General features: G+C 35.0%; 1 protein-coding gene and 1 long non-coding RNA gene across 2 annotated transcripts; one reads left to right on the top strand and one right to left on the bottom strand.

Moving 5' to 3' along the window:
- trim35-27 (tripartite motif containing 35-27) lies at nucleotides 1-9,101 on the bottom strand. The gene is made up of 6 exons (XM_048187978.1): nucleotides 8,411-9,101; nucleotides 6,695-6,790; nucleotides 6,385-6,615; nucleotides 5,706-5,728; nucleotides 5,502-5,620; nucleotides 1-2,882 (listed from the first exon to the last, which is right to left on the bottom strand). The coding sequence occupies exons 1-6, from the start codon at nucleotides 8,813-8,815 to the stop codon at nucleotides 2,296-2,298; spliced, it is 1,461 nt and encodes a 486-aa protein (XP_048043935.1). The 5' UTR covers nucleotides 8,816-9,101; the 3' UTR covers nucleotides 1-2,295.
- LOC125266879 lies at nucleotides 2,761-7,233 on the top strand. The gene is made up of 3 exons (XR_007184575.1): nucleotides 2,761-2,899; nucleotides 6,523-6,633; nucleotides 6,723-7,233. It is a non-coding gene; the product is annotated as an uncharacterized LOC125266879 (long non-coding RNA).
- Nucleotides 9,102-13,331: the final 4,230 nt, after the last annotated feature.

Here is a 13,331-nt window from a genome sequence, read left to right as displayed (position 1 = left end):
TTAGAACGTTCGTCAACCAATCAGATTCAAGCATTCAACAGCCCCTATAATGTAATACAATATATTTATTTAATAAAATATATTGTAAAGACCCAATCTTTCAGTTCAGTAGCCTAATTTTTTTTGCATGTTTCATGACATTGTTACAGTTTCCCTGAACTCACAGCCAAGAAATCCTGTATTAGCGGTCAAGCATCTGTCATCATGCTTTTTGCATTTAACGTTTTAACCAACAGCCTGGTGAGAAAACAGAGGCATCATAACTTCATAACTGCAGAATAAAATACTGGACATCACAAAAAAATAAAAACTAAACAATTATAGTTTTTATTTATATATTTTTAAAATTTACATTCAAGTAATATGCATTATTAATAATAATATACAAAATAGAGCATTGTGCAATTGAACAGAAGAATGTGTTCTTTCAGACATAGCATGTCTTCTGTGTTTGTGGGCAGGGTCCACACGGCTCATAATTATAAGCATGTGTTGCACTTCACAGCAGGACAGTTTGTCACACAACCCAAAAAATACTTCCACAGTTAAACATATACATTTAAAATAATTATATTTAGAGCACACACACACACACACCTATCTTTGTGAGGACATACACTGACAGTGCGATCTGAACCCTGTCACACTCGGCTGCAGCTATTAGAAGAGCAGGACACAAATACAAACTCAAAGAAACTATACACTCAGAATAATAAAGGTAACAAAACATGAACAGAACAACCTGTACACATGGACAAAATCAGACAACCAGCAGAAAAAACACAGGGTTTAAATGCACAAGCAAACTAAACTAAATGAGACACAGGTGACACAAATTAATCAATAATAAAAAAAAAAAAATCATCCACATGAACCTGATCTAAAAGACGTGCTAAACTCACCCAAGACAAACACGAATAGATCACTCATGACAAAACCTACACTTAATTATAATTTTATCCCTAAAACCAAGTCTTGTCTCTCAAACAGGCCTTTAAAGGGTCCAAGAAAGTGAGGACCTACCAAAATGTCCTACTCTCTCTAAAAACTTTACTCTCTTTGACCTCACTCCGATGGTCTAAAACTCAAACCAGTCCTCACAAAGCACACACACACACACACACACACACACACACACAGCCAGCAGAAATCAGATATATTTTTTTTTTTTGCATATCCAGATTTTATCAATCTGGACAGCAAAAAAAAAAAAAAAAAAAAAAATTAAATCTGATTTTTTCAAATCTGATCCAAACAATATTTGGAGGTGCGATTCCAATCAGATTTTTACAGATCTCAGTCTAGACACTCTGGCTGATGAAATCAGGTTTCAAATAGTCTTTTGCATCACTCTAAACACAACATGCAACAATAACGCCAAACCCGGTGACGGAAATGCTAGAAGCATTCACACCGTGTTTAAATGGTTTGTCCAAAGATTTTGTGACTACAGCACGGGCCATCACAATATATACAGTCTGTCAGCTTGTTGAGCATTTCTTTTATTCAAAAGACATACTGTCAATGCTGCTGTGTAATTAGTTCCTTTTTCTTATCACTGACATTAAAATAATACGAAATAATACATATTATGTATGTACATAATTCAATCATTTTGAACATTCACAGTGGCTCTTGGTTCTGTAATAATTTTTCCCATTTTCTCCATAGGGATTTCAAATGATTTTTCTTTGCACTCTTAGAAGAAAAGGTTCTATATGAAGTCCCCCTGTAGTCAATAATTTTATCCCTTAAAACTCACCAAAATGACATATTTAAACGTTTTATTTTCCTGTAAAAACGTTTTCTTCATGCCTTATTATAGCTTGAATGTAACTCTACACTCTTGCATCATTTAGTATACATGGATCTATGAATATGCTAATTAGCCCCGCCTCCACTCACTCGCACAGCTCAGAGATCCACTCGGTCAACTTACTTTTACAACGTTGGACACTGATTTCAATGCATTTTTAAAGAGAGAATATTCAGCAATGGTGTTAACTTATGAATTTGCACATGGTTTGTCTTAAAGCATATTAAAAACACCACATAGATATATAAACAACATTAAAAACTTGATTTTCACCACAGGGGGACTTCCGTCAGGCACTTTATCACTAGAAAAAACTGAAATAACTTGTTAAACATGAAAGTATTATGCAGTCATTTAAGCCATTTCTCCTCATATAGAACCTTTTGGGCATTTAAAATCGAGTCAAGAACTCTAGAGTTCTATACAGAACATAGAAATTCTATATAGAACTCTTTTTTCTAAGAGTGCATGAGCTTCTTTCACTTCTGCAGCTCTGCTTGCTCTCTATCAGGCGCAGATGGTCCATGAACCTCCAGTCCTGCAACAGACATTTCCACCGGCAAGATGCGCAGCGCCTGAGACGGACACACGTTACAGAAGTACGGAAACACTTTCTCGCTGAAGGTGTGCTTGAAGGTGTGGAGATGAGCGTCGCTGAGAGGGTCGAAGAACGACAATTTCCCTCCGTCCCAGTCTAGCTGGACTCTGACTCGCTGGACCTTCTGTTTCACCGTGAGCGGCGTGAGAAACTCCCCGGAAAGGCCTTGTCCGTACGTCCCGTTGTGGAAGCCTATGCGCAATAGACCAGAACTGGGCGGGTCGTCTCGAGTCTTGATGGCAGACTCTGAAATCACTCCCAAGGCCCAGGTAGTGTTGTCACCAACCTCAACATCCCAGCGGTGAGTCCCAGAGCTGAAGCCCTCAGAGCCCAGGACGCTCGTATAGCCCTCACGTTTCTCCATGTAACCCATGGTCTGTCGACTCCACTGACCGAAGCGCACCTCGCTCAGATTGTCAGACAGGTGCAGACACGGGTGAGCAGTGTTGGGGTCGAGGATGACAGGAACTATAGAGGAAAAAGAGGTATTTATTTATTTATTTATTAATTATTGCAACTTATGAAAGATTTCAGAATCTCCTGATCAAAACATACCCGAAAAAGGAGCAGAAACAAGAGATAAAAGCATTGATTATGCATGTTGTAGTCTTTAAAAAAAAAAATTAAAAATTAAAAATGTGGCTTTTTTAAATGAAACTTTCCCATATTAATTGTTGATAAAAATGCATGAAGCTACACTTAAAAAAATTTTTAAGCTTTTTTTTTTTAAGATTTACAAATTCCATTCAACTGAATTGAATAATCATTACATATTCATATTTTCAATTAAGAATTTTAAATGTGTAAAAAACAACAACTAGAGATTAATAAAACATTTTGTATAAGTCTTAATGGAACAAGGGAATGGACCATTTCAGTTTATTTGATTTGTATTTATAAAAAAAAATAGTTTAAATATGTTTAAATTTATAAATATGAATCATATAAACTGAAATGGTCAATTTCCCTTTAAAACTTTTTTTTTTAAAGCAGAGACTCTTTCTTTTGCTGTACTGCATGTTCAGATATTCTGGGGGCCATGAAATTTTTGTGAAAATTATCAAAAATAAATAAATAAATAAATAAAAAATGCTGGCTGGCAGCGAAAGAGTTGAATACATTACAAATATGATGTTCTTCCACAGTCTTTTTGTCTTGTTTTCCAGCACAAATATCTAAACATTCTTAAATCAAGATACATTTACTGGAAAAGCAAAATGACTGAAGATATTAGATCTTGTTTTCTGAAAAAATTTATCAAATTAAGTACAGTGGCATGCGAAAGTATGTGAACCCCTTGCAGAATCTGTGAAAATGTGAATAATTTTTATCAAAATAAGAGAGATCATGCAAAATGCATGTTATTTTTTGTTTAGTACTGTCCCGAGTAAGATATTTTACAAAAAAAAATGTTTATATATAGTCCACAAGACAAAACAATAGCTGAATTTATTCAAATAACCCCGTTCAAAAGTTTGTGAACCATTGATTCTTAATACTGTGCGTGGTTACCTGATGATCCACGACTGTTTTTGTGTTTTGTGATGGTTGTTCATGAGTCTTTTGTTTGATCTGAGCAGTTAAACTGAGAAAAATGGAAAAATACTCGTCAGACTCGTATTCGTCAGATTTCCAGCATCTTTTGCATATTTTAACCCTTTCCAGCAGTGACTGAATGATTTTGAGATCTGTGTTTTCACACTGAGGACAACTGAGGGACTCAAACTCAACTATTAAAAAAGGTTCAAACATTCACTGATGCTCCAGAAGGAAACAACGATGCATTAAGAGTCGGGGGGTGAAAACTTTTGAACAGGATAAAGATGTCTAATTTTTTCTTATTTTGTTAAAAATATAATTTTTTTTTCATTTAGTACTGCCCTTCAGAAGCAACATAAGACTCTTAAATGTTTGCCAGAAGACAAATTAAGTACAATTTACCTTGATCTTCAAATTCAAAAGTTTTCACCCCCCGACTCTTAATGCATCGTGTTTCCTTCTGGAGCATCAGTGAATGTTTGAACCTTTTTTAATAGTTGTGTTTGAGTCCCTCAGTTGTCCTCAGTGTGAAAAGATGAATCTCAAAATCATTCAGTCACTGCTGAAAAGGGTTCAAATATGCAAAAATGCTTGAAAACTGAAGAATCTGCAGGAGCTGGAGGATTTTTCTGAAGAACAGAGCTCAGTTTAACTGCTCAGATCAAAGAGACTCAAGAACAACCATCACAAAACATAAAAACAGTTGTGGATCATCAGGTAACCACACACAGAATTAAGAATCAAGGGTTCACAAACTTTTGAATGGGTTCATTTGAATAAATTCAGCTATTGTTTTGTCTTGTGGACTATATATAAATATATTTTTTGTAAAATATCTTACTCAGGACAGTACTAAATAAAAAATAACATGCATTTTGTATGATCTCTCTTATTTTGATAAAATTATTCACATTTTCACAGATTCTGCAAGGGGTTCCCAAACTTTCGCATGCCACTGTAAGTTTAGCCCATTGGTCCCTTTATTAAGACACTCAGATTATTGCAGAAATAAAAGCAGCTTCAAAAAATTTAAGTTTAAGCTCACTGTAAAGCAAATGTACTGAACTAAAACATTTTTGTTTTATACAAAATATTTATTTTACGAAATAATTTGGACTCAAACTGCTATAAAGTGAAAGTCATAAGTCTAACCAAGTTGTGTTCCAAATTTGAGGCTGACATCACAAAAATTGAGCTGTTAAATGGTTTTAAAGTACCATTTTGATGGCAAAAGTTTGAATGATACCTAATTACTAAAATATGTAATGGGGAAAAGGCAAAGGCTTTGCTTGAAACAAGAACAAATATCTGCCAATTGGGTCAGAGAAATAAACAATTAAAAGAGAAACCAAGATTTTTCCGACCCCATTTTCTCTTGTTTTAAGCATAAATCTTCAGTCTTCAGTCATTTTGCTTCTCCATGTGTAAAATGTATCTTGATTTGAGAATGTTTAGATGTTTGTCGCAGAAAACACGACAAAAATACTGAGTAAGAACATTATTTTTTGCAGTGTGGGTTTTATGAAATATTTCAGACGTGAGACTCACAGTATTGAGCAGCAGAGCTCATTTTCTGCCACACTCCGAACTTTAGATTTCCCAGGTGCTTTGACACATCGATCAGCACTTCTGGAAACTTCTCTGGACATGGACTGCTGCACTGAGAACTGTGGGAAAACATCCCTGAATTAATTCCTGATTTTGGGTCACAATCACAACAGAGAAGGTTCAAACTAGAGTTATTTCACTTACCTGTCAGGTGGGCCTTTGTACTTCTTTAAACGGATTCACATGGAAATGACAAACAAATATTATAATTAAAAACAAATGATTAAAATCAATAACTGTTTTCAACATTGTAATAATCAGAAATGTTTCTTGAACAGCAAATCATCATATTAGAATGATTTCTGATGGATCATGTGACACTGAAGACTGGAGTAATGATGTTGAAAATTCAGCTTTGATCACTGGATATAAATGACACTTTACTATATATTCACATACAAAACTGTTATTTTAAATTGCAAAAATATTTCACAATTTTACTGTTTTTACTGTATTTTTGATCAAATAATTTAAATATTTAAAAAACTATTTAAATAATTCAAATTGTGCGGACATACATTTTGGCCAGGCTGCCATACAAAGAAATTATGAACACATGCAAAAACAAGAGAGAATCAATGAAATATTAATAACTGATCATGTAATGCTTTTTCCTGTGAGTTTTTGTTTTTCTATGCATTTGTTTGAATAGTAAAAAAAAAACTGTAGCTGTAATTTGCCTTTTTTGGTCAGATAAATAACCAAGTTTAGTGTTTTGTTCTTCCCTCATATTCAGAATATTTAAAAATTTTCCATATATTATTTTCCATATATGATGTCCTCTTCGGACCCTAGTCAATTAATAATAATAAATTGTGTTTACCAGCAGGAATGAGATGTTGTTGGACTCTAGCTCTTCCTCAGTGGTCTTCATTCTTTCTACAAGAGATGAGAGTTGACTGTTAATCCTCATCATTTGCTCCTCTAACTCCTTCCTCTTCTGCTCCTCTTCCTCCCTCAGAGCAGTAATCCTGGCCGCCTCTTCGTCACGCAGAAACTGCTGAAGCTGCTCAAACTCCTTCTTAATATGTGCTTCTGTTTGCTCGGCTTGGTTCTGTAACACAGTTAAAAGGTAACGGTTATGTAAATGTTACCTGGAGGTTATATGAAGGAGTTCTCACTGTTGTTTTTACCTTGATGTGTTTCGCTCTTTGATTACAGATGAATTTCTCTGATTTTAAAAGTTTGAGCTTCTCTTGCAAAGGCTTCAGTCTTGTTTTGAGCACCTCCTGAAAAGAAAGTTGAAAAGGTAGCTTAGAATAATATTATGTAATGTATCTCAATAGATATTTTATTATGCATCTTTGCCTCTGGTCTCTGTGCTGCTCTTCCAGTGAACAAAAGGTCAGATCAGAACGGACACAAAACACTTGATACAGAAGGCAGTTCAGTTCCTTAGTTAAGACCGTTTGATCGCTGCAGGTTCTCCCTGAACATCATGTTTGTGAAGAACATTAGGCTTTTAGTCAAGCTTTTGCAGTTCAAATTATATCTCTCTCAAATATATATCTAAATCTTATCTATAACTTTATCTAAAGTGATTGACCAATATGGGATTTTAAATGTCCAATTCCTAATACTAATATCTAAAAAGGCAACATAATATGGATGGATATGGATGATTGGGATGGATGGATGAATGGATATGGATGAATTGATTTGGGATAGATAGATAGATAGATAGATAGATAGATAGATAGATAGATAGATAGATAGATAGATAGGGATGGATATATGGATGGATGGATAGATTGGAACAGATTGATTGGATTGGGATTGATGGGATGGATTGGGATGGATATATATGGATGGATAGATGGATAGATTGGGATGGATAGATGGATGAATGGATATGGATGAACTAATTTGGGATAGATAGATAGATAGATAGATAGATAGATAGATAGATAGATAGATAGATAGATAGATAGATAGATAGATAGATAGATAGATAGATAGATAGATAGATAGGGATGGATATATGGATGAATGGAAAGATTGGAACAGATTGATTGGGATGGATGGATGGATTGGCATGATATGGATGGATGGATAGATTGGAACAGATTGATTGGGATGGATTGGGATTGATGGATGGATTGGGATGGATGGATTGATTGGGATGGATGGATTGATTGGGATGATATGGATGGATGGATGGATAGATTGGAACAGATTGATTGGGATGGATTGGGATTGATGGATGGTTTGGGATGGATGGATTCATTGGGATGGATGGATTGATTGGGATGATATGGATGGATGGATGGATGGATGGATGTATAGATTGGGATGGATATATCCCAATACATCCATCCATCCCAATCTATCCATCCATCCATATTATATATGGATGGATGGATAGATTGGAACAGATTAATTGGATTGGGATTGATGGGATGGATTGGGATGGATATGGATGGATGGATAGATTGGGATGGATGGAAGTATTGGGATGGATATATCCCAATACATCCATATATTATATTATATTATATTATATTATATTATATTATATTATATTATATTATACTGTGTAATACAAATATTTAATGATTTTGTTTCAAATAAACCAGGGATAATCTTGGATTGTATCATTATATTTTATATTATAGCAAATAAACTAAATTCTGGAAATTTAATAAACACTTTTTTACACAATATTGAGGCCTTACTCAAAATTCACACTGTTTCAAATCAGAAGAATGTGCTCTATAATATCCTGAAAAAGCAGTCTGTAGATTTTGAAGCGGACACAGAGGAAAAATGTCTTAATTATTAAAACTATTAAAGTAAAGTGATATATTACAACAGTAAGCATATTTCCCAGCAGATAATGAGAAATGTACCTTGAGGGCCACCGCAGCTTCATCCACAGGTCTGCAGGCGTGATGGACGTGTGTGTCAGCGTTCACACACACTCCGCACACCAGACGCTGGTCCTCCAGACAGAAGAGCTCAAGTTTCTCTCCATGCGTGCTGCAGAATAACTCGACCTCTGTCGACGCCGTACTGTTTCTCTCCTGCAGGAAGATCTCGCACAGGTTCTTCAAAGCGCGGTTGCACGGAGGACGGTCCATGTAGAAGTCTGTCCGGCACACGGGGCATCTCTGCGAGCTGGTGGTGTCCCAGTACTGATCCAGACAGGCCCAGCAGAAGCTATGAGAACACAGCAGGAGGACAGGATCCCTGAAGATGTCACGGCAAACCGGGCACAGAAGGTTCTCCTCGAAGTGAGACGGTCGAGATGCCATTTCTGTAGTGTTTCTGTGCCGAGAACTTGCTTTTGTGATCACTGAGGTGTGGAGGAGAGATACAAATACAGCTGAGCCGTGATGTCACTCTCTGACAAAACAAGTTATGCCAGTGCAAAAAGCTTCCTCAGAACAAAAATCTGTTTTGAGGTCACGTCTACCTACATTGTTTTAGTCTTTCCTTGGAAAGATCATCATCACAGATTCCGCTGAGTTTTATCTGTTTCGTTTTTAACCCTTATTGTGGGATTCACTGGAACAGAAACATTTGAATGACGTATAAAACAATCAGAACTTTTTCCTGGTTATTTGGTGTTTCATTTTGAATCACGGATATTGTATTCAGTTTAAAAGTTGAAAAGTTTTTTAAAGTCAGAATTGTGAGATATAAAGTCCAATTCTGAGGAAAAAAAGACTGACTTTTTTGTGAGTTTATAACTCACAAATTTTACTTTATAACTCACAATTCTGACTTTATAACTTGCAATTTTGATTTTATATGCAAATGTGACTTTATAACTCGCAATTCTGACTTTTATAACTCGCAATTCTGACTTTATAACTTGCAATTTTGACTTTATATGCAAATGTGACTTTATAACTCACAATTCTGACTTTATAACTCACATTTCTGACTTTATAACTTGCAATTTTGACTTTATATGCAAATGTGACTTTATAACTCACAATTCTGACTTTATAACTTGCAATTCTGATTTTATATGCAAATGTGACTTTATAACTCGCAATTCTGACGTTATAACTTGCAATTTTGACTTTATATGCAAATGTGACTATAACTCAAAATTCTGACTTTATAACTCACAATTCTGACTTTATAACTCACATTTCTGACTTTATAACTTGCAATTCTGATTTTATATGCAAATGTGACTTTATAACTCGCAATTCTGACGTTATAACTCGCAATTCTGACTTTATAACTCGCAATTCTGACTTTATAACTCACAATTCTGACTTTATAACTTGCAATTTTGATTTTATATGCAAATGTGACTTTATAACTCGCAATTCTGACGTTATAACTCGCAATTCTGACTTTATAACTCGCAATTCTGACGTTATAACTCGCAATTCTGACTTTATAACTCGCAATTCTGACGTTATAACTCGCAATTCTGACTTTATAACTCGCAATTCTGACTTTATAGCTCGCAATTTTGACTTTATATGCAAATGTGACTTTATAACTCAAAATTCTGACTTTATAACTCACATTTCTGACTTTATAACTTGCAATTCTGATTTTATATACAATTCTGACTTTATAACTCAATTTTGACTTTATAACTCAATTTTGACTTTGACTTATGACTATAACTCACAATTCTGAGAAAAAAGTAAGGAATGGAAAATGTATGGAAGCTTGTTTCCGCCACTTTATTTCAAAATTCTTTCTTTTTTCTCAGAATTGTGAGTTATAAAGTCAGAACTGAGTTATAAACTCAAAATTGCATAAAAAGTAAGAATTGTGAGTTATAATGTCAAAATTGTGAGTTATAAAGTCAAATTTGTATATAAAGTCAGAATTGCGAGTGACATGACATGACTAGTGTAATTTGATGTTTGAAGAGATAATAGAAAACTATGAGCATAAAGTATAGGTGACCAAAATTTGCAACATATAGGCTATCCATATATCATGGGTTTATATTACAGCACCGTGTGTGTGGAGGGGGTGATCTGATGTAGACAATAGCATGAACTTGCATAGACAATATGCAAATGAATCTTAACACAAAGAGCACTTGTTTTCTACTGATAGCCTCGGGCTGTTGTCACACTGTAAATCACTTTGAATTTTTTTTAAATGATTGCACATGATTTAATTTCTTACCAAATATAAACATGACACTTAACATTGACAATAATAATATGCCAAAGCAGGCTGCCACAAACACCTGCATAACTGGATTTTAATTATAGCAGACTGAGCATGAAAATAATTAGTTCACATGACCACAACAAACATAGAGTGTGTTATGATAAAAGACAAAAATGATCTTACATTCACACAAGAAGTCTTAAACACAAGTCAAACAAACATAGATCAAGGGTATTTCACACACTAATTAAGTTTTTTAAGTTAGTGTAAATTAATTAATTTAATACTATTCATTTATCTGTGTGGCATTGGTTCTTATTTTCTAAGGGGAAAAAAGATAAAAATTCTAAGTATTCTTTAATTTCATATTATTCATTTATTTGTGTGGCATTGGTTTTAAAAAGTCAAATAATACTGCAAGATTCTTCTGAAAGCAAACACAGATTATTATGAAACGTGGAAAATCTTTAGAAAAAAATGAATCAATGAATCAAATTTAATTTGTTTTTGAAGAAAATGAGAAAATCTCCACCACGATGCTAGGGTCTTCCGGATGGTTGCTGGGATTGTTTATAAGTGATTTTACAAGTTTAAGACTCTAAACAAACTCCACTGTCCACTAGAGGGAGCCATTGCAATGCATTTAGACTGACTTGTGTTTTAAAGCATGTTCTCCTCTTGGCATTAGGAATATGAATGGATGCTGTGACAGCTGTGCATTACAGGACCAAACTTCCGGGAACTACTTTATCAAATATAAAATTTCAAGCATGTAGCTTGCTGCATACTTCATCCTTCTGTGAACCATCCTTCTTGTGAAATGGGTGGATTAGGCCCATCTATTGATGTGATGTAAAAGGAACCAATTATCAGTGACATTCAACCTCCGGGGCTTGATGCGCACTGTGGCAGAGGACAGAGGAAAGAGGAAACAGATGTAATTAGTGGCCCTGTGTTATTTAAGCCTGTTGTAAGAATGACAACAGTGATGCTGCCCTGAACTTGAAAGCTGTTTCCCATTTATTAACACATCTGCCACTCTGTGTTCAGGCTGAGAAAAGATGTGCTGCTTTATTTGTGTCTGAGCGCTAGAAGCACTTACAGCCCATTGCTCGCGTACAGAAGAAACTGCATATAGTCTTTAAATTATAGAATGATAATCTAATGCAGTGTTTTTGGAACAGAATATTTGCATTGCAGTAATGATACACAAAGCCTACATTGCAAAAAAAAGGATTTTTTTCCTCATTATTTTTCTTGTCTTGTTTTTCCAGTAAAATATTTTAACATTCTTAAATCAAATAGGCCTACACCTGAAAAAAAATGAGACTTTAAAGGGTTAGTTCACCCAAAAATTAAAATTCTGTCATGTATTACTCACGCTCATGCTGTTCCACACCCGTAAGACCTTCATTCATCTTCGGAACACAAATTTAGATATTTTTGTTGAAATCCGATGGCTCAGTGAGGCCTGCATAGCCAGCAATGACATTTCCTCTCTCAAGATCCATGAATGTACTAAAAACATATTTAAATCAGTTCATGTGAGTACAGTGGTTCAATATTAATATTATAAAGCGACGATATTATTTTTGGTGCGCCAAAAAAAAAAAAAAAAATAACGAATTATTTAATGATGACCGATTTCAAAACACTGCTTCAGGAAGCTTCGGAGCGTTATGAATCAAACATTATTTGTAGCTGCCTCCCATCCAATAATCAATAAAATAAAGAGTTTCCTATAAAGAGCTTAGTGCTTTGTTACTTACAAGGTCTCAGCCTTCAAACTCTGTCCATTTTATCATGAAATTTAAAAATAAATGGCGTTTTGGCGCTCTTAAATGTCACGTGACAGATCGCTGTAACGCCTCAGTTCCAACGGCAGCGCGGAACGCTATCTTTTCTTCCACTTTATTACAATTATAGCATAAAAAACATGCGTGAACGCTAGAAGGTATGTTTAAACATACAGTACAACTTACCGAAATGAATCACATATCATGTAATCGTCCAATCAGTGTTTCAACCGCGGAAAGACGTCAATAAATCAGCTTGAGAAGAACACTGCAGGAGCAAACTGGCCGTCTGGAGCCCCCGGTCCATTGCTGCGTAAATATATAAAGAATTAATTTATAGCAAACATACGTAGCTTATATTCTTCCGTCGGCCCAGACGAATGGGCCACACTAGTCAAAATTTCTAATGAATTTAGTGAGCTCAAACTCGGTGCAGCGCTCATCAATGTATAAAAGCTTGAAATAGCCAATCAGATCGAAGGAAGCGGGATTTACTGTTGACAGAAGCAGCGCGGAGCTGAGGTAAGCACTGAACATGACAAGACAGTACAGCAATATTTGCCTATTGCTTAAGATACAAATGTCATTCATTTCCAGGGAAGGAAACTATTACTGGCCTTTTCGATTTGATCAGATCTTAATGCCATTTACGTTATTTGTCACACAATGCACAAAGAAACATTAGACTAGTGGTTTGCAGCATATCAGACATGAGATAACAGAGAATATTTGTATATCTGTTTCCAGGTTTGTTCTATCTGTTTTTTATGTGAAAATATAGTAAAATGTTATTTATTCATGAGATAAAAGCTGAATTTTCCAGTCTTCAGTGTCACATGGTCCTTCAGAAACCATTCTAATATGCTGATATGCT

This window comes from Megalobrama amblycephala, linkage group LG4 (genome assembly GCF_018812025.1).
Source record: "Megalobrama amblycephala isolate DHTTF-2021 linkage group LG4, ASM1881202v1, whole genome shotgun sequence".
In the NCBI taxonomy this organism is placed as follows: domain Eukaryota; kingdom Metazoa; phylum Chordata; class Actinopteri; order Cypriniformes; family Xenocyprididae; genus Megalobrama; species Megalobrama amblycephala.
Note: the sequence above shows the minus strand (reverse complement) of the source record. Positions and strands in the feature narration are given on the sequence as shown.